Source organism: Drosophila virilis, chromosome 4, assembly GCF_030788295.1.
Source record: "Drosophila virilis strain 15010-1051.87 chromosome 4, Dvir_AGI_RSII-ME, whole genome shotgun sequence".
In the NCBI taxonomy this organism is placed as follows: domain Eukaryota; kingdom Metazoa; phylum Arthropoda; class Insecta; order Diptera; family Drosophilidae; genus Drosophila; species Drosophila virilis.
Genome location: NC_091546.1, coordinates 16,353,643 through 16,374,313, shown reverse-complemented (window position 1 = coordinate 16,374,313; position 20,671 = coordinate 16,353,643). Strand labels below are relative to the sequence as shown.

The 20,671-nt window shown below is 43.7% G+C and overlaps 3 protein-coding genes and 1 long non-coding RNA gene across 5 annotated transcripts in view; 2 read left to right on the top strand and 2 right to left on the bottom strand.

The window, feature by feature from the left end:
* Positions 1-11,051, bottom strand: part of LOC26531910 (uncharacterized) — a 166,564-nt gene extending 155,513 nt beyond the window's left edge. For both annotated transcript variants that reach the window (XR_011416555.1, XR_011416556.1), the window contains exon 1: positions 10,578-11,051. This is a non-coding gene — a long non-coding RNA (uncharacterized lncRNA). The remainder of the gene's footprint in view (positions 1-10,577) is intronic.
* On the bottom strand, positions 2,710-3,985 carry LOC6627359 (high mobility group nucleosome-binding domain-containing protein 5). Its single transcript, XM_002051630.2, has one exon. It carries the CDS (start codon positions 3,655-3,657, stop codon positions 2,791-2,793), a length of 867 nt encoding a protein of 288 aa, XP_002051666.1. The 5' UTR covers positions 3,658-3,985; the 3' UTR covers positions 2,710-2,790.
* Positions 11,052-11,135: 84 nt separating the features above from the next.
* LOC6627360 (Vacuolar H[+] ATPase 68 kDa subunit 2) lies at positions 11,136-15,226 on the top strand. Its single transcript, XM_002051631.4, has 5 exons — positions 11,136-11,271; positions 12,545-12,643; positions 12,718-13,415; positions 13,474-14,451; positions 14,535-15,226. Exons 2-5 carry the CDS (start codon positions 12,568-12,570, stop codon positions 14,625-14,627), a joined length of 1,845 nt encoding a protein of 614 aa, XP_002051667.1. The 5' UTR covers positions 11,136-11,271; positions 12,545-12,567; the 3' UTR covers positions 14,628-15,226.
* Positions 15,227-16,120: 894 nt separating this feature from the next.
* LOC116649743 (V-type proton ATPase catalytic subunit A) lies at positions 16,121-18,511 on the top strand. Its single transcript, XM_015172744.3, has 2 exons — positions 16,121-17,206; positions 17,268-18,511. The coding sequence occupies exons 1-2, from the start codon at positions 16,256-16,258 to the stop codon at positions 18,351-18,353; spliced, it is 2,037 nt and encodes a 678-aa protein (XP_015028230.1). The 5' UTR covers positions 16,121-16,255; the 3' UTR covers positions 18,354-18,511.
* Positions 18,512-20,671: the final 2,160 nt, after the last annotated feature.

Here is a 20,671-nt window from a genome sequence, read left to right as displayed (position 1 = left end):
CACGGCAATGCGTTGCCTTAATTTATGTGTCACGGCAATGGCGACAACACAAGGACGCTGCGACGGCCGAGAACTATTTCATTTCGTTTCATTTCATTTCGTTCCGTTCGACTCGATTCGATTTTCAGTGCGACCTGGCAAAACTTTGACAGCCACTTGGCACCTTGCAACTTTTGCCGTGCCTTGGCCCCGCCCCCCCGAGCCACAGGCAGCAACCTTTGCATAGAGAATAAGTTGAACTCAACTAAAAGATACCCTATGCAGCACCGCTTAAAAATGTATTATATTTATATATTCTCAATATATTAAAGAGAGAAACAGAGCAAAACACGAACATGAATGATTGATCGACTCGACTGCTGATGCTGATCTCGCAGTCGAAAAAAAAACCAGTATACCCCTCTTCTATTCAATTTCCAGTGGGTACAGGGTATAAAAACACACAAACACGCGCACATACAAACACAAACACAAACACGAAAAGTTCAGTAGTTGGCCAAAAGTCACTTGGCATGCATATAAATTGTCAGCCATTAAATTTGCATTGACATTTTGGCCGTGCAGCAGCATCGCCCCGACCCCGCCCCCCTAAGTCAAGCGTTGTGCGCCCCTGCGCTCCACGGCCTGCTACACCCACTCTTGGTTTAGTTTTTAGCTTGGTGATTTATTTGTGCGCTCTTTGATTGCATGACCGGAGCCATCGAGAGCAGCCGAAGAAGGAGATGGAGCAGCTTCATCCTGCCGAGTTGTTTGCCATGTTTTGATGCTTGTTTTTATTGAATTTGCTGAATTAATTTGGCTGCAGCATCATCAGATGACGGCAAAAAGAAAAAAAAAAAAAAACAACAACAACAACAGCAACAGCAAAAAGAAAACAAGAAGCAGGCGAAAAAAGAATTGGCCAACGTTGATTAAACTTGGCTTGGCATTGACAGGCGGCAGCCCAGTTGAGTTCCAACCAGTCCACTTCAGATCCATCTCCACATTTGGCCCTGCTGTGGACATCTTTTCAGATGCTCCACAACGATTCGCTCTTGGCCAGCAATTAGCCTAATATCAAAACCAACGACCGAGTTGGCTTTTAGCCTTATTGAGCCACCACGTGGATGACTATGAGATTCCCGTTTACACCCGGATACCCGCTCCTTGGCCCCAGCGCTTGCCTTATCATTATGAAAAGGCGGCTCCAACGTTGGCCGATCCAATGCAAACGACGTGCAAAACTGCTGGCAGATTCGATGGCTACTTCAACGATTTCTCTTTGGGATTTATGCAATCACTACTAGCGACTAGTTAGTGGAGGTAGGGGAGCGTGCACCTGGCGAGGTACCAGCTGGAAAACTAAACTAACCACAAAGCGCTGTTGTTATGACAGCAGTATTCAAATCTGATCCAAGCAAAACTCATCCGAAATAGTGCAAGTTTTTCCAACGATTGAACTTCCATGGAGAATATATAAAGTTTTGCACTTGAGTGATTGACTGACTGATGAAGTTACTGGCTGGCAGACTGATAGACAGGCTGGCTTCCGGAGTAGTTAGAGTAGTTAAATAACTGAAGGATTAAATATATGTCTTACTCATTCACTGATTGACTGACTGACTGATTAACAAGCTGGCGGACGAAGTAACTTGCTGACAAACTGATTGACTGAATAAATGATTAAATGTACGAGTTACTCACTGATTAATTTACTGATTGAATATCCGATTGACTGACTGACTGATTAGCGGACTAAATACCGAAGTAACTGTCTGGTAGATTGATTGACTGACTGAATGTTTCAACGTTGATTGACTGACGGACTGATCGACTAGTTGACTAAATGATTGACTAATTGACTAACGAACAAGTTAGCTGGCAAACGAATGAACTGATTGACATACTGACTAATTTAGTGGCTGACAATGATTGACTGACTAAATGGCAGACAGTCTAAATGATTGACTAATTCTATGTGGGACTTACTCATTGAATGATTGACTGAAAAAGCTTAACTGAGACAAGTTGACAGAATATTTGTGCTACAAGTATGGAAATTCGACTGATTTAAAGACTAACTTACTAAGTGATAGACTGGCAAACTGACTGACTCACTGATTAACTGATTGATTGATTGACTGATTGGCTAGAAAATCAGTTGACTCACTCACTGACTGATTGACTGTCAATCAGTAAATAATTTATTATATAATAGACTTTTGCTACAGAAACTTCTGCCCGTTTTACAAAAGTGCAACCTTATGGTAAAAAAAAAAGCTATACATTCCATGAGCGAAAACCCAAAAAAATAACCAGAAAATGCTTAACTTTTTTTAAGAGCCTTTTAAACGAATCAATGATAAGATAAGTTTCAACGATTTGGGAAAAGCCAGCACATGTAAAACTGTTGAAAGGATGAATGAGAACCGCGTTTGGGTCGCGGCGTCGTCATTAACTGCTTTCCTGCTGCTGTTCGCATTGAATAAAGCCGCATAAAAAACACAACATGCGGAAAAAGAAACTAGCTTTCAACTTTCAGTTTATGCAAGCTTATTATCTGAATATTATTATCCTACCTTGTCACTCAAAAAAAGAAAAAATAAAATTGAATTCAACAAGAAAAAATGTCCGAAAAAAAATGTTCAACTTTTTCCAGTCAATTCAATTTGTTTGCTCACTTTTCAATCGACCATTGAGAGCATTCGAAAGCCATTACTGGGTGTGTTTGTATGTTTTATTGCGAGAAAATTAAAGAAAGAAAATAGTGAAAAACATTTTCATTATGATTTTCATCTGAGCGTCTCCTGCTCAGTGGTGACCATGATCGTGTTCGCTGCTCTTCTTTTGCGATTTGTGCCACTTCTTTTTGTGCTCCTCGCCACCCTTTTTGCCAAGCTCCTTTTTGTGGCCCCATTTTTTGGACTCATCGTGCTTCTTCTTGTGTCCCTGATGGCCCTTTTTCTTGTGACCCTTTTTGCTGTGGCCCTTTTTGCCATAGTGCTCCTCATGGCCGCCCTTTTTGTGCTCGCCCTTTTTATAGCTGCTGCCCTTTTTGTGCTTCTTGCCCTCCTCATAGCCGCCGTGCTTCTCCTCACCGCCCTCGACATGATCCTCATCATAGTATTTCTTTTCCTTTTTGTCCTCGTTTAGCTTGTGCACGTTGTGCTTGCCCTTGATGGAGTGGCCCTTTTTGTAGCTGCCGTGATCCTCGAACTCGCTGCCCTTTTCACCCTTTTCGCCCTTTTTACTTTTCTTATGATGACTCTCGGAGTGTTTGTGCTTCTTTTCGTGACCCTCCTCCTCGCCGTGCTCACCCTTTTTGTCCTCCTTGTCGTGATGGCCCTTCTCGCCCTTCTCATGGTGTTCGCCATGTTTGTGACCCTTTTTGCTCTTCTCCCCATGCTTCTTGTAGTGTTCACTGTGCTTTTTCTCACCGGACTCCGCCTCGCCCTCCTCCTCGTGCTCTTCGTGCTTCTTGGATTCAGCCGTCTGCAGGTCATCCAAGTGGGCGTGGAATTTGGCCAAGTCCGAACTAGCCAACGGCTCGCCTATTACCATGGCATTGTCCTGGCTATATGTGTATGGCAGGGTTGCCGCCATCGCCATTGCCGCCGCCGCCGCAAGCGTTGCCAGGCATGCCAGTTGCCAGGGTATCCTGTTTGGCCTCGCCGCCATAACGCCTAGTCGTTATCCTTTAAGGCTTTGAGCTGCTGCTGCTGCTGTTGCTGTTGCTGCTGCTGCTGCTGCTGGTGTTGGTGTTGCCGCCACGCCTTGTTGTCGTTGTCTGGTGAACTGTTTGTCAGCGGCGCTCGCTTTTTATGCGCCCACCCTGCGGCCACGCCTCACTAGAGGCCAGTTATTGCTGCTTGGCGTCTCTGCGGCTGATTTGGCAACATTTTCTTTGGGGCACCCTCAACGCCAGTCGCCGCCTAAGTGCATAACGTTGTTTCCAAGCTCAAAGCAACAACAACAACAGCAACAAAATAAAAAACCCTTCCAACAAATGGCCAACTTCTTGCGGTTTTCAGAGCTTGCTTGTGCCGCATTTGCCACTTTTTGTTGGCCAGAAACAAGCGACTTTTGTTACGTGCACATTGCAAAACACTTCAGCAAATGACCAAAAGATCGACAAGCCAGAGCCACTGCACAGTGCCACAAGATTATCAACTGACAGTGGATATTGTGTATTTGAAATTGAAGAAAATAAGAAGAAAAGACTATCTTTGGCACACGGAACATTAAATACAGGCAAATGGCTTGGAAGGCTTGCTAGCATGTGGATTTATGGACTGACTAATTGACTGACTGATTCATTATTTGTGCTAAAAGTATGGAAAATAACTTGATGCATGGTAAATACTACTATTTGCTAAGCTGACTGAAGGAAGAAGAGTTCTTATAAAATAAGAAGGAAACCATGCCCAATTCGCGATATACACACAAATTACTTCAAAATGCGCTTTAAAGGAGAAAAATATCTGGCGAAGATTGTGAAACTCATATTTGTATGCTTGGTCAAATTACATTGAGAATTAATAAAACATACAATACCAAAATGAATTTCCCATTCCTGATTCCCCAATGTTGATTACATATTGCTCGTATGATACTTGCAAATGCCAAGTTAAATTTAGATATTGAGTTGCAATCGGGCTAATTCTGGCATAAGTACAGACAGGTAGACGAACCGATGCGAAATTTCGTATAGAAAGCCCTTAAGACAGGGAATAAAGTATGCATAAGACAGAAGATAATAATATGAACAGGTGAGCAGAGTTTCCTCACGGGCCGCTGAAGATTAATATCATTGCCGACATATAACAATGCATAATATTCAGATCTTAATTCCCAATAGATTTTGGGCAATGCTGTGTCATATAAGATTAATTGCTTCTTTTTACAATTAAATATTGATCAATTTCCACAAGATATTCATGCAAGAAGCCGGAATAAGTATGATAAACCTTTAAATTTCCGTACCATATCCACCGTTTACCCAAACACCTAAAATTAAAGTTTCATCCCATATTCAAGAGTTCAAAGCTCAATTGGCGGCCGCTGCCGTTGACGTTGCCGGTCGATTGTTGGCGTTAGAGTTGCCCTCGCTGTTGCCGGCTCTGTCTCTGTCGACGTCTCAGTCGACGTCGACGTCGACGTCGCCACCTGCATTGTCCTAATTGCTAGAGGGGCTGGACAGACAAATGAAATATGAATGTGTGCTAGGGCGCACACACGCACACACACTGGGCCGTGTCAAAGGTTAATTACGCATGCTGCAGCTCGTTCGTTCGCCTGCCCCGTTCCCAGTCTTGCGCCTTGCCTCGTTTCGTCTCCGGTTTCCTTTGTTGCTTGCCTTGCTTCGTCCTTGGGCTGCTACGTAAATCGCTTAACGCACACACACACACACAGATTTCGCACACACTGTGGCCTTGTGTGTGTGCGTGTGTTTGCTTAAGCCATTTCCGGTTCGATTTTATCCATGGCTCCATGCAGGGCTCGCTCGCTTGGTAAGGCACACAGCGGGCAGCCGGGCCGACTGAAAGGACAAACATCTTTGTTTGGTTTCATATGCTAATCCTTCGAGCTGCGTCATAAATCATCCTTGTCCATGCGACACGGACAGCGACAGAGAGACAGAGCGACAGAAACAGAGACAGTTTCTCAATCAGGGATCAGGGCGACGAGCTCTTTGCTGCCTAAAAGCTTCGCTTTTGTATTATTGCCGGCTGAGCAACGCTGCAATCTGCCGGGATTTGCGGTGGCTGCTGCATTGCCCAAAACAAAAGCAATAACAAACACATGAATATATAACTAAAGCATCCAGGCCAGACATCAGACATCAGACATCACCTAGCAGCTTTCAGGCCACTGTCTCTGCAACGAGCAGGCCAACTTGCAGTCAGGCATTGAAAAGTGTTTTTGTTTAATATGCGACTGGCAACTGCTCCTGTCAGTGTGTGAGTGTAAGTGTGTGTGTGTGTGTGTGTGTGTGTGTGTGTATGCCCGCCCAGGTGAGCAGTCAACAGTTCAAGCCCCTCACAAGTCCTCTAGCTGTGCTTGTTGATATTGTTTTGAAATTGCCTCGTCGACAACAACAACAACAGCTAACAATCCCACATGGCCAGGGGGCAAATGCATTAACGAAAGTGCTTGGGGGCAGAAGACGTAGCTGGTGCAGCAACAGGAGCAAAGCTGATGGCTAAGTGCAGCTGCAACAGAGTCCTGCCTCGCCGTGGCCCGGTATCAGCACTAGGAGATCATAATTCACATAACTCGGCTAATAATTCAGTTAAGCTGAAATGCTGCAGCTGCAGCAGCACCTACACACACACACACTTTCTCTCTCACACGCACACACACACAATCACACTCTTGAGCAGCCATGAAATTTGACTGTTGTTGCTGCTCAAACCTCGAATTCAATTCAATGTGACGCATGTGCTGTGCTGCACATTACTTTGGAACCAGACATAGTTTTTGTACCCTAGTACAGGGTATTATAAAGTCGTGCCAAAGTGTCTAATGCCTAGGAGATATATTATATACTCTTCCATCTGTCATTGGAAAGGTCGATTGAAAAATAGATTTTCCAAGATTTTTTAGACTTAGAATTTAGGAGCTTCACTATTCTTACATGTTTGCAAAGGGGCTCTCTCTCCGAGAGAAATATAAAAAAAATTATTAAAAAATTTAGAATAACTAAACTGATTTCTTATTAAAACTGTACAAAAACAAAACATTAAAAACAAAGATTTTATTTTTTTAGGAATAAAAAATAAAATAAAATCCGTTACTTCTTTTTAAACTATAACTGAGATCAACACTTTCTTTCTAAGCAATGCAATTTAAAAAAGTTGAAAATTCTTTCAATTGAAAAAAATTGATGCATAGTTGAAGATATTATGCTATTGGCAAATTGTGTATTCTAACAAGGTTTTTAGCATTTAATTTTCTATAACGTATTAAATAATTGAGAAGACACGAAAATTTGGAGACTACAGTAATAAAATAATGCTGACGGGCTTACATTCTGTTGTAATGCGGCAGAGTGTAACTATAACAATTTAATGAACACCATTAATTAAATTTAAGAACCAATTTGCCGGCCAAATTTAATCAACTTCTGGGTCTCTCAGACTGATTTTTCCGGTAGATAGAAGAAATATAAAAAAATTAAATAAAATAGTTCTGCAAACAAATGTCTGCCTGCTGTGTTTTAGTCCATTTGGGATTTGTTCATTACCTTGCTCGGTGCAGGCTTAGCTGCTCATACCCCCCCCCCTTCCCCACCCCCCCTTTCACAAGCTGCCCTGCTGTGGCTTGGGCACGGCTGGAGCAGCAGTTTTAAAGGATTTTCAATGTTCTTGCAAATTAGTTTAATCCTGTGTGTCAGTGTGTATCTGTATGTGTGTGTGAAAAAGTTTATTGTTTTCGGGGCAAAAAGTTGCTGCAGCTTTTGGATGATGCTGAAGCTGATGCAGAAGCTGATGCTGTTGTTTGTTGTTTGCGGTGGCTTCAGTGCATTTTGCCCAGCTTAAGCCGGAATGTATGTGCGTGTATGTGTGTGTGTTTGTGTGTGTGTGCGTGTGTAGTTTGTGTGCGTTCCTGGACATTTTTGCAAATTACCAAACACATTTCAAATCTGCTGCTGCTGCTGCATAAAAGTTGCATTTTTAATATGAAATACATTTTGCTATTAACCAGCATCATGTTTAAAACTTGAAAAGTCGTTGCGGAAAATGGAAATTAGCTGCGGAGGGGTGTTGGGGGTTGGGGTTGGGGGGCTTGTTGGAAAATTAGGCGGCGCACTTGAAGCAATTAGCCCAGGCTCGTAAATATGCCACAGCGCGGCTCAATGAATCAATGAATGTGTCAATGATTAGGCAACGAGACACCGGATGGCACCAGGATACAGGACAATGGCAATTGATAGCGCAAATGTAAATATTGCACTTAGGCAAAGGACCTGCAGCAGCAGCAGCAGCAGCAGCAGCCGTGGCAGCGGTCCCCAATGGACCCGCAATAACAGGCTAATGCAACTGCAATGTGTGGCATGTATCGGGCAGGGGGCAGCTACTGTGTGGCATGGATGCCATACACACACACACAGAGAGGGAGAGGGGGGGGGAGAGCGAGCGACCGGAGCTCGCCCATTGCAGTTAATTTATTGTGACCAATATAACGCCCCAGGATATAGGCAAGGAGCAGCACGCAAACAATGCTGCGACTCCTTCTCCGGGGCAACGTTGGGCGCATGTAAATTGAAAATTATGGCAATGCGCAACAAGATTAGCCCAGACTGGGTACAAGCCCCACAACCCTCTCCGCCCGGTCAACCAACACCATCCTACGTGTGTGTACCAGGAGCTAGCCCAAAATGAATTTATTGGCATCGGTCCGCGAAGGAGCACACAGCGTAAACTGAACGTACGACTGACCAAATAAAGTTATGACTTAATGTATTCAAGCTATGGACAGCACAAGATACAACACGCTTAAATCTGTGGACTTCAGCAGAATACGTGACATATGCATAACATTCTTAGCTGCTTTACATAAGGACTTGATGTCAAAATATGCGCACAAGCGTGCAATTCACTTCGCTTCCGTTCAACAAAAAAACAAACAACTTGTAACCAAAAAAAATAAATAAATAAAAAAAAACTAAAGCCGAAAAAGTAAGCATATCTTCGGCGAAGATTTAATACTCTTGAAAACATAACCAAATATGTGAGCATAGTTAAGCTATTTAGGAGCTGCGTTTGATGAAAACAAAAAAGTTGACAAACAGAATATTTTGCCTTATAAGAACCTAATCTTCTACCGATCTGACCTTTTGGCAGCTATAAGATATAGTTGTCCGATGACGTTCAGACTTTGGATATATATAATGTATATATAAGAAGCAACTTTTTGACCGTTTCTTCCTATGGCAACTATATGATATAGTGGTTCGATATTGATAAGCTTTTGCATATAGCTACATGGATTTATGGATTCTATATACTTCGGTTTGCGATTCGAACCAGCTACCTTCCTTAAAGTTCGCTTCGTGCATCTGAATTTGATTTATTTTCTAATTTCTAATATATATTACAATATCCAAATACTAGAATTTAATACATATTTTATTTATTGATATCTCTTGAACAAAATAATGCATTTTTATAACTACAACGAAATGGGTTGAAAACACAACTATGGTTGGTGTCTAGGATCTGTTATTTTGTGCCAAAACATATTCATATAAATATAATATGTATTTGCTTATTGGGTTGCATTTTCATTTGTAAACAGCTGCCTAATTGATGCAGTTGAATCAACATTTATAAGCATACAAAAAGTTTTTACAAATTCTTGAATATTATTTAAACAATGAATTCGTAACTTAAACTCAATAGATAAATGCTTGCTAGTCCGCACACAGACCTTATTTAAAACATGTAACAAGAATACACATCACAAGAATCGTCCAACTACAGTGAAGACTGGCCACAGATGCATAGATACCTGATATGTCAGCCATATATCTCAGCTGTCTGTTTGTCCATCTGTCAGTTGCAGCACTCAAACACTCGAACACTCGAAACTTTTGCCCAACCCAAAAACAGTTGGCACTCTAGAAATTCTCTGCGCCGTTTTGACACAGAATCCGACACTCATCCAGCTGAAGACAGCACAAGGCATGAGCACAAGGATGAGGACAAGTACTTGGGTGTTCATTGGCGCAGCGCACTCAGTGCCAGGCAATGGAGGGATCCAAGGCAGCCAAGTGCAGCAGCCAACTTTTCAGCTTGCCTTATTATGCAAATGCCCTTCTCCCTCCCCCACCCTGCCTCTTTCTCTCTCTCTCTCTCTCTATATATATATATATATACAGATATCTAGCTGCATGCGAACGTCATCGATTTATAAGTTATGCAAGGGTCGCTGCCGAACCCGCAATCTCACCATCTAAGAATCGAATGTTGACTACTTTGTAAGCAATGGTTTACTCTTGTACTTGCTGCCCAAACCAAAACCACCCCCCCCCCCCCCCTCCACCAACGTTACGCCCACATTTGCTGACTGCAATCAGCAATTTTTAGCAAAAATCAATCTCTTGGCCCCGGCTCGCTCAGCTTCCAATTAGAATGTAGAATTTTTTGTTCCCATTGCAGCTGCTGCTGATTGGTTGCACACAAACAAAAAGCTAAAACTATAACAAAAAAAAACATATAACAAAAACAATAACAACAATGGACAATAGTTGCATATACATATCTTTTAACAATGCGATTTTTAATCAAAGTTTTTGCTCTCGCGGCAGCCGCAGTTAGACAACAACAAAAAATTCTAACAAGAATCACAAAAGAAAACGAAAAGAAATTATCTGGTTGAGAGTTCTCGACTATGAAACACCCTGTGGCGTAAAGCTCGGCGCTGGTTAACTTTATTTATGAGGGGAAGAGAGTGGGAAAAGCTTTACAATAGTTTACACTAAAAATTCCTTTCCATCCTATTTAATTGCCATCTAAGCTCAATATTAGTATGTTTACTGGGTAAAATTATTCAGTCATATAAACATATATATATAATATATAAATTATACGTACCTTACATTAAAAATATATAATTTAATAATATATGCAGATTCGCAGTCTTTAAATTTTATTTATAGATTTTCAAACACTTTGACGCGCAGAAACACGAATAACATCTACAAGTCTCACATCTCTAGCATAAATAGCGGTAAAAAGAATAGCGTCGCACAGAAAAATGGTTCAACGGACGACCAGAAAAATGGAAGACGCGCAAAAGCCACACAATATTTTCACTTCGCGAGCCGAATGTAATACGAAAAACTTTGATAAAACAAACTAATGTTGTTCTTATAGCACACGTCTTTTTGTTGTCGCAGGCACTTTTATTTAACTACCAAAAATGATAAAGTATTTACTCACACTCTGTGCACAAAGATCACCAACGCGAGCTGTTCAACTATTTCGTTTTTTGTTTGCCCAGACTGGCAGCATCGTCGTCTGGCAACGCTGGCAGTAAACCAGCGCTGCGGTTCGATTGCGAAAGCTATATGCACAACGACTCACAACTCGTACGCAAAGCTGCCAACGCTAAAGCTTTGCACAAAAGCTCAAGCGTTGTGTGCTTGATCGTTGGATCGACTTCCAAACGACACATTGGAACTTTTCGAACTTCGAGCGACAACTTTGCTTGCGCAGCTGCTCAGTCGGTTTTAGTTCTGTTGGAGTAAAGCAGCAACGTTCGCCAGTGGAACGTCAATACAGAAATGTAAGCACAAAGCAAACAAGTAAAAAAAAAAAAAAAAACAGAAAACTAATTTAGCAGCAGTTCACATATTTTTCGTTAATTTTTAAACTAAAGACTTTAGGCTTACAATGCTATTTAACGCAACTAACAACTCAAAGCGGCAAGTGATAAAAAAGAGCTTAGCATCAACGTGCAGTTTGCATGCGTATTAGATAATAAATGCAACCATGCATCCAATATATATAAAAAAAAACATAAGACTGCATTAAAAACATAGCAACATATAAAGTGCCCATAAAAATAAAAGCCTTATCCGTAATAACTTACAAAAAAAAAATTGTAAAATTGTGAAAAAAAATAATTGTTCAGTCAGCTGACCTTCCGCCCGCGCGGCAGCGGCACCACGGGTCTTGTGATCTAACTACAAACAGATTCTTATTGGAGTCACCTTGCAGCAGAGCTCCACTCTTTGCGGGGGGGACAACTCCCAAAATAAAAGCAGACGGCAAAATTCAATATGGTGGCGCGACTGTAGCGCATTTGCAGAGCTCGGTCTGCATTTTTCCAGTCGTCGTCAGCTGACAGCATGACAGTAGTCTTGTGATCAACGTCAAAAGGCAATTGTCAAAAATTCGAACTCGAATGCGAGAGCAAGAGCGTAACCAAAGTTGCAGAGCGCTCACTTCTGGTCTCGCTCTCTCCGGCTCACACTGGAACTTCAACTCTCTCTCTCTCTCTCTCTGTCTCTGGCAGATAACACAAACTGGAAGCAGCCCGCATATATAATTTATTTTTTCGTAAATCGTAGTTTGTAGCTAAGAAAAAACGGCAGCTCTGATATTTGTTTTTCTTTACAATTTTCAATTGGTTTGTAGTGTCGGCAGTTACACTCATTCTCCGCCTCTTCGAAAGTTAAAAGTTATCAACATCGTGGAAGTGGCTTTTCGAACTGCTGAAAAGCTTTGTCACGTGAAATAAAAGCTCTGCCTGCGATTTTTTATACAGTTTACGTATTACTGGAGAGTTGCGCTTGCAAAGTCTTGAATTCGTTTCCTAAAACAGATATTTGGGTATAATATAAAAAAACTATATACATAAATAGTATTGAATGTTAGTCAGCTATATGTAAAGTTACTTATTTTTACACTTGATATCCATTATGTTAGTGGTACTTCGCCTCACATGCGCCTTCTATATGTCAGCTGACAGCGATAAGAAAATTTTTCAATGGACTTATCTTTTATCTTGTGCGAAAATAAAAAAATTAGTTTCTAAATCGTTTTCTATTTTGCAGTTGTAGAGTCAAAATATACCAAAATGTCCAACTTAAAGCGTTTCGATGACGAGGAGCGTGAGTCCAAATATGGACGCGTCTTCGCAGTATCTGGACCTGGTAAGCAGCCAATGGAAAAATTACATTAAAAAAAACTAACGAAAATAACACAAATTAAAAAACCAATCCTTCAGTCGTTACGGCCGAATGCATGTCCGGCTCTGCTATGTACGAGCTGGTGCGTGTGGGCTACTATGAGCTGGTGGGCGAGATCATTCGTCTGGAGGGCGACATGGCCACCATTCAGGTGTACGAAGAAACCTCCGGCGTCACAGTCGGTGATCCCGTGCTGCGCACTGGCAAACCCCTGTCCGTCGAGCTGGGTCCCGGCATTATGGGCAGCATTTTTGACGGTATCCAGCGTCCGCTGAAGGACATTCACGAGCTCACCGAGTCCATCTATATACCCAAGGGTGTTAATGTGCCAGCGCTGTCCCGTGTGGCCAGCTGGGAATTCAATCCCCTGAATGTCAAGGTCGGCTCACACATCACCGGCGGTGATCTGTACGGTCTGGTGCACGAGAACACCTTGGTCAAGCACAAGATGATCGTGAACCCACGCGCTAAGGGCACCGTGCGCTACATTGCCCCCTCTGGCAACTACAAAGTCGACGATGTCGTGCTGGAGACCGAGTTCGATGGCGAGATCACCAAGCACACTATGTTGCAAGTCTGGCCTGTGCGTCAGCCCCGTCCCGTTACCGAGAAGCTGCCCGCCAACCATCCCCTATTGACCGGCCAGCGTGTGCTCGATTCCCTGTTCCCCTGCGTCCAAGGCGGCACCACAGCCATTCCCGGTGCTTTCGGTTGCGGCAAGACTGTCATCTCACAGGTATGTCACCACCATGGTAAATTTATGGAACCAGCGCTTACTGTCATGTCATTCACAGGCTCTGTCCAAGTACTCCAACTCCGATGTCATCGTCTACGTCGGTTGCGGCGAGCGTGGTAACGAGATGTCTGAGGTATTGCGTGATTTCCCCGAGCTGTCTGTTGAAATCGACGGCGTCACCGAGTCCATCATGAAGCGTACCGCGCTGGTGGCCAACACCTCCAACATGCCTGTCGCTGCTCGTGAGGCTTCCATTTACACTGGCATCACGCTCTCCGAATACTTCCGTGATATGGGTTACAATGTGTCTATGATGGCTGATTCCACCTCTCGTTGGGCTGAGGCTCTGCGTGAAATTTCTGGTCGTCTGGCTGAGATGCCTGCCGATTCTGGCTATCCCGCCTATCTGGGTGCGCGTCTCGCCTCCTTCTACGAGCGTGCCGGTCGTGTCAAGTGCTTGGGTAATCCCGAGCGTGAGGGCTCCGTGTCCATTGTCGGCGCTGTCTCGCCACCTGGTGGTGATTTCTCCGATCCCGTTACTTCCGCCACTCTGGGTATCGTGCAGGTGTTCTGGGGTCTGGACAAGAAGCTGGCCCAGCGCAAACATTTCCCCTCGATCAATTGGCTCATCTCGTACTCCAAATACATGCGTGCCCTCGATGATTTCTATGACAAGAACTTCCCCGAGTTTGTGCCGCTGCGTACCAAGGTCAAGGAGATCCTGCAGGAGGAGGAGGATCTGTCCGAAATCGTGCAGCTGGTCGGCAAGGCATCGCTGGCCGAGACCGACAAGATCACCCTGGAAGTGGCCAAGCTGCTCAAGGATGATTTCTTGCAACAGAACTCGTACTCCTCATACGATCGTTTCTGCCCCTTCTACAAGACCGTCGGCATGCTAAAGAACATCATCGACTTCTACGATCTGGCCCGCCACTCTGTCGAGTCGACGGCCCAGTCCGAGAACAAGATCACCTGGAACGTTATACGCGAGGCTATGGGCAACATTATGTACCAATTGTCGTCCATGAAATTCAAGGTGCGTACAGTGGAAATTCAAAATACGAACTCAATTTTGATTTGTTTTGTTTTGTTTCTTTTTTTAAATGAATCCACTTTTAGGATCCCGTCAAGGATGGTGAGGCCAAGATCAAGGCTGACTTCGAGCAGCTGCATGAGGATTTGCAGCAGGCCTTCAGGAATCTGGAGGATTAGAGCGTGTTGTCCGTACTTTTACAACCTAATCTTATATTGTTATGTAGTTAACTTTTAAAACAAAAAAAATATTGCGTACAGTCAGTACAGAGTACCGTCAAAACAACAATTCCGTGCAACAACAAAAGATTCCAAGCGTCCACAAAACTATTGTTAACATTCCTGAAATATATTTTATTATTATTATTTTTTTTTTTGATGTAGTCGGAAAGAAGAATACACACATTCCGGCCTGCGGTTGCGACTTCTTTACCCGCCTGTCGGCTGCCCCCGGCTGACAAACAGCCAGAACAACAATAACAACAACAACTAACTAACGTCCTTCTATGTACTTCCATTACCAATACATGTACACACACATACGCACACTCACACAAACGAGTACATACATACACGAACACGCACACGCACACACAAAACACGCAGATACAAATGCATGCATAGTATTATTGTTTAATGAATGGAAATTCTTTTGTTTATTTGTGAAAAAGTCATGTTTTCTCTTTGTTTGTTTGTTAAACTTATGTAAATATTTAAAGTATGAAATATTAAATGTACGAATAAAGTGCAAACAACAAATACATTTAATGTAATTGAAAGCAGACGTATCTCTCTCTCGCTCTCTCTCTCTCTGTCTCTCTCTCGCTCACTATTTTTCTCTCTGTCTGCCCAAGATCAGCATGTTGTACAATGATGAACAATACTTGAATGTATTAAATGGGTTTTTGAAGTCCTAACTAAATAAAATTGATTGAAATGCGAAGATAAGCGACTTTTTATACCCTGTATTTCAAAATGGGGTGTATTGGTTTTGTGGGCACTTTAGTAACATTTAGAAATAAACTTTTTTAGAATACAATTAGATCAAAAAAATTAGATTTGTATTAAAAGAGTATCTTCTTATATGAAAGCTTTGTTTATGGGTAAAAATTCTCATGGCTAAAATAAGATAAGTTAATATTGATCATCATTTTACTCACATGTAAAGTGCTAACAAATGCCGAGTTTGGTTTTGCTTTTTCGATTGATTATACCCATGGCAACTATATGATATAGTGCTCCGATCCAGACGGACCAGTGCACAGCTGCATGACTTAAATTCGTGAGAATCGCTGAGAAGGGCGACATTTGAAGTTATTTCCGAAAAATATCATCGCAGCGGAAAAGTAAACAAAAAACAGGTTAAGCTAACCAGGTCCGAGTTTGGGTAAGGAGAACAAACAATATGATCGGAACAAAAAAAAGGAGACTCCTCATTTTGACACCCATTGGGTTGAACTTGTCTTAAAGTGAAGAAGAAGCTTTCAATAGAATTTTAAAAATATCTTTGAAAATTAATTGAGAAGTTAATTGAATTGTGCATTATTCAAAAGCTCGTCTTGGTTAGTCCGTCAGTCAATCAATCAAACAAGAAGTCAGTTTGTCCGAAAAAAAAAAATAAAAACTATTTTATAGATTAAATACTTTTCGTTTTCTATTTCCTTTTATGTCACTTTTCGTACTCAATCGGAAGAGAATACAAGAAATCACACAAAATTGTACCAAGTTGAGTTTTTCTAACCAAATTGTTCGGTTGTTTTATTTTGTTTTAATAAAAAACCAATTGCGAATACTCTTACACCAGCAAAATGGAGAAACGATTTAAATGCTTTTGCCCGAAGTCGCTGATACCCAAAACCGTTGAGGAAGCGACAAATACTTCGTTTATAAGTGACTCAATGAGCAAGCTAGCGGTCACCATTCAAGACACGACCTCGGAGAAGTTACTAACGAGCTCCGATCCATCTACGAATTCGGTCGTCGCCAATGAAGACGTGTCCACCCGAAAGAGTGCCTTAGAAACGATGCAGAGAGGCTGCGTCTTTGGCGTTTCCGGTCCGGTTGTCAATGCTGAGAAAATGGCCGGCTCGGCCATGTACGAGCTGGTGCGCGTGGGCCATTTTCGGCTGGTCGGCGAGATAATACGCCTGGAGGGCGACATGGCCACCATACAGGTGTACGAGGAGACGTCCGGTGTCAGTGTCGGCGATCCTGTCTTTCAGACCGGCAAGCCGCTGTCCGTCGAACTGGGCCCCGGCATAATGGGTGCCATCTTTGATGGCATCCAGCGACCATTGCGCACCATCAGCGAGCTGACGGGCTCCATTTATGTGCCCAAGGGCGTCAATATTCACAGTCTTTCGCGCTCGGTGGAATACGAGTTTGTGCCCCAGAATGTGCGCATTGATGATCTCGTCTCGGGCGGCGATATCTATGGCATGGTCCAGGAGAACAGCATGGTGGAGCATCGCCTAATGATACCGCCACGTAGCCAGGGCAGGGTCAGGTATATTGCGCCCGCCGGCAACTACACCGTGGGGGATGTGGTCATCGAAACGGAATTCGAAGACAAGGTCACCCAGCACACAATGCTGCAGGTGTGGCCGGTGCGTAAATGTCGACCGGTAGCCGAAAAATTACCCGGCAACAATCCACTGCTAACTGGCCAACGCGTGCTCGACGCCTTCTTTCCCTGCGTTCAAGGCGGCACTACAGCCATTCCGGGCGCCTTTGGTTGCGGCAAGACCGTCATCTCACAGGTATGTCAATAGCTTGGAGTGCAACTGATGGGGCCACCATTCATTCGCATATTTTTAACAGGCCCTGTCCAAGTACTCCAACTCGGATGTCATCATCTATGTGGGCTGCGGTGAGCGTGGCAACGAGATGTCTGAGGTATTGCGCGATTTTCCCGAGCTGATGGTGGAGGTCCATGGTATCCAAGAGTCCATCATGAAGCGTACCGCGCTGGTGGCCAACACCTCCAACATGCCTGTCGCTGCTCGTGAGGCTTCCATTTACACTGGCATCACGCTCTCCGAATACTTCCGTGATATGGGTTACAATGTGTCCATGATGGCTGATTCCACCTCCCGTTGGGCTGAGGCTTTGCGCGAGATCTCTGGTCGTCTGGCTGAGATGCCCGCTGATGCGGGCTATCCCGCCTACTTGGGCGCACGTTTAGCCTCTTTCTATGAGCGCGCCGGCCACATCTCGTGCCTGGGCAGTCCCGATCGTGAGGGTTCCGTGTCCATTGTCGGCGCTGTCTCGCCGCCTGGTGGCGATTTCTCCGATCCGGTTACGTCGGCCACATTGAGCATTGTGCAGGTCTTCTGGGGTCTGGATAAGAAGCTGGCGCAGCGCAAGCATTTTCCCTCGGTCAATTGGCTGCAGTCCTATTCCAAGTATATACGTGCGCTGGATGCGTACTATGAGGCCGAAAGTCCAGAGTTTGTGAAGCTGCGTGCCAAAGCGAAGCAAATTTTGCAGGAGGAGGAGGATCTGGCCGAAATCGTACAGCTGGTGGGCAAAACCTCGCTAAACGAGGTTGACAAAATAACGCTGGAGGTTGCCAGAATTCTGAAGGATGACTTTCTGCAGCAGAACTCGTACAGCACCTACGACTGCTACTGTCCATTCTACAAGACGGTGGGCATGCTAAAAAATATGATCGCCTTCTACAACCACGCCGTGATGGCTGTGGAGAGCACGGCTGGGCAGGAGGCCCATGTCACCTGGGGCCTGATACGGGAGCAATGCAGCGAAGCTCTTTACGAATTGGGTACTATGAAATTTCTGAATCCCAAGGATGGCAAGGAATACGTCGAGGAGAACCTGCAGAAGACCCATGACAATCTAATCAAGACCTTAGCTGATCTGGCCGAAAATGTGGCTTCCTATATTTAGTGTATCTGGTCTTAAATTTTGTCTTAAGCCAATTGAAAATTTAGAGTACGTTTTAATAGAAGGTATACGACCTGGACTTTTATAAGCTACATATGGCTGTGTATGTTTTTGTGTTGATTAAAAGGACATTAAATTAAAGTTAAACAAGATACAATAAATGAATTATGAAAAAAGTCTACTAGGCTATTAAATCTCCGGCGTGTAGCAGCTATTCTTACTTTATCGTAAACATTATTTCTTATCCTTACTTCCGTTTATTATAAAGTAATTGTTCACGAACAATTGCGACGTCTCCTTTTGTTATTTATTTTAGTTTTCAGTTAGCGCGGATAAATTGCATTCTTGAATGAGTTTTCCAAGTGTTTAGGTTTCGGTATTTTTCAAGGACAATTTTCCTTTATTATAAGTCAAACAGAAAACAAATATGTTTACCGTCTGGTGGAATAGAGGAAAACTTTATGAAAATAAAAATGAATAGAAGTTAGCGCTTCATTTGCCGTCCGCTTTTGCTTTAAATAAAGCACTCGCAACACTCCAGTTCAGCTAATTTCAGCTTAAACCGCACTTTGGTATTTGCAAACGGGATTTTTTCTAGTTATTTTTTTTGTTTTGTTTTAGCCATTTTGCACTTGCATAAAAGTCAGCGCCAGTTAATCCTTTTAGCCCGCTTCCATGTTCCGTTTCGGCGTTTTTGCAGGAAATTTTCGATAATTTTCGCAACGGCAACCAAATGTCGACAAAATTCGTTGATTTATACGAAAAGTTTATTAGTGCGCTCAAAGAGCAGGCGTTGGCAGCTGCCACGCCTCGCCAGGCCACCGCACAAACGCCCACCAAAAAGCCAGCAGCACCCCATGCCCCGGTGTAAGCCCTCGAGCGCACAAAAATGCAGAGATCGATTTCGATTCAATTAGTGGAAATTAAATGTAAGTATATATATGCACACACACACACACACACACATGTAGACCCATATGCAGCTGTGTGTGTGTGTGTGTGTGTGTGTGTGCGCTTGACTTTGCCGATAAGCCCTGCACGTGGAAGGCGGGCGGGGAGCTGGGCTGGGAGCCGGGCTGAAGGCATTGCGATGATTACATTTCCGCATTCGGCGCTCGGCACCGCAGCCAAGTAACCAAGTCAGCCATAAAATGAGCGCAGAAAAAAAAAAACGCCGAAGCAAGCCAAAAATCAGTTCAATTGCAAATTGAAAATCCCCTTACAACTTCCGTTTCCGCTAGGCGAGCTAAGCGAGAGAGAGAGAGAGAGAGAGAGAGATGACGACATGCTCATGTATGTGTGAGCTGGGCCGCTCGGCTGCCATGACAAACGTGGCGTATGAGCAATGCGCACTAATTGGCCGCCGTTCGTTGCCACACTCAGTGGCACTGCCCCCTTCCCCCACCTCCTTGTCCTCCTCTTCCTTCTGCTGCTCCTTCTTCTTTATCGGCCATTGCTCTTCTACGTCATTCCAGTTGCCATTTTGAGCTTCAGCTGCGCGTTTGAGCAGAGGCTTAACGGTTGCTGGTCCAGAGCAGAGCTGGGCGCGTCTCGTGCTCTCAAACACGACGCGTTCGTGTTCAAAATTGAATTTTCGTGTTGGGTGCGTGGCAGTACGTACTAAACACAGGAATTTGGGCAATATATGGTTTGATATTAGAAATTATAGCAGTTGTAAGGTCCACTTATTCAAAGCGAGTTTTAGTTTGTTGCAACGTGCCCGTTTCGTGCTCGTGTCTGGTCGAGATAAAAAACGAGTCACGCGCTCATCACCAGCTGGGTGGTCGGGCGTTCGCTTTGCAGAGCGTTATTGCATAATTTGAAAGGGTTAAGCCATTGAGCTTTAATGCAAAATTTCAATTGAACGTCAAACAGTCAATTCGCTTTAGCAGCGATAATCGTAAAAGGATAATGGTGCTAAAAGCGCATAAAAAGGCAGCGAGTATCCCAGTCGAGCAGCCAGCTCCCAGGAGGTGCCGCCACTTGCAGTTGGATGTGCGAGTGTGTGTAGAAGACCGTGTGTGTGTGGGTGGGTGAGTGTGTGTGTGTCGGACGCTGCTTGGCAGAAGTGTGCACTCAATTAAAGGATTTTTGGGGCGCAGGCTAACGGCCGTTGATGTTGGCTGTTAGATAAACCCAAAGCGCTGCAGCCACTCCCACCCTGGTACCAGGCAAAACTCACTTCCTTGGCCATTACGCAACACACCCACACACACACACACACACATCTATTGGGCGAGGGGTAAGCGGCTTTAAAAGCAAATGGCAAAGCAAATAAAGCAAATAAATAAGAATATCAGCAAAATATCAAAAACAAGTCT

Excerpts from the sequence above, each read along its gene's own strand:
- LOC6627359 (XM_002051630.2), bottom strand. The coding sequence starts at position 3,657 with ATGGCGGCGAGGCCAAACAGGATACCCTGGCAACTGGCATGCCTGGCA.
- LOC6627360 (XM_002051631.4), top strand. The coding sequence starts at position 12,568 with ATGTCCAACTTAAAGCGTTTCGATGACGAGGAGCGTGAGTCCAAATAT. Across the intron at positions 12,644-12,717 it reads CTTCGCAGTATCTGGACCTG|TCGTTACGGCCGAATGCATG; the intron begins GTAAGCAGCCAA and ends CCAATCCTTCAG. Across the intron at positions 13,416-13,473 it reads GCAAGACTGTCATCTCACAG|GCTCTGTCCAAGTACTCCAA; the intron begins GTATGTCACCAC and ends TGTCATTCACAG.
- LOC116649743 (XM_015172744.3), top strand. The coding sequence starts at position 16,256 with ATGGAGAAACGATTTAAATGCTTTTGCCCGAAGTCGCTGATACCCAAA. Across the intron at positions 17,207-17,267 it reads GCAAGACCGTCATCTCACAG|GCCCTGTCCAAGTACTCCAA; the intron begins GTATGTCAATAG and ends TATTTTTAACAG.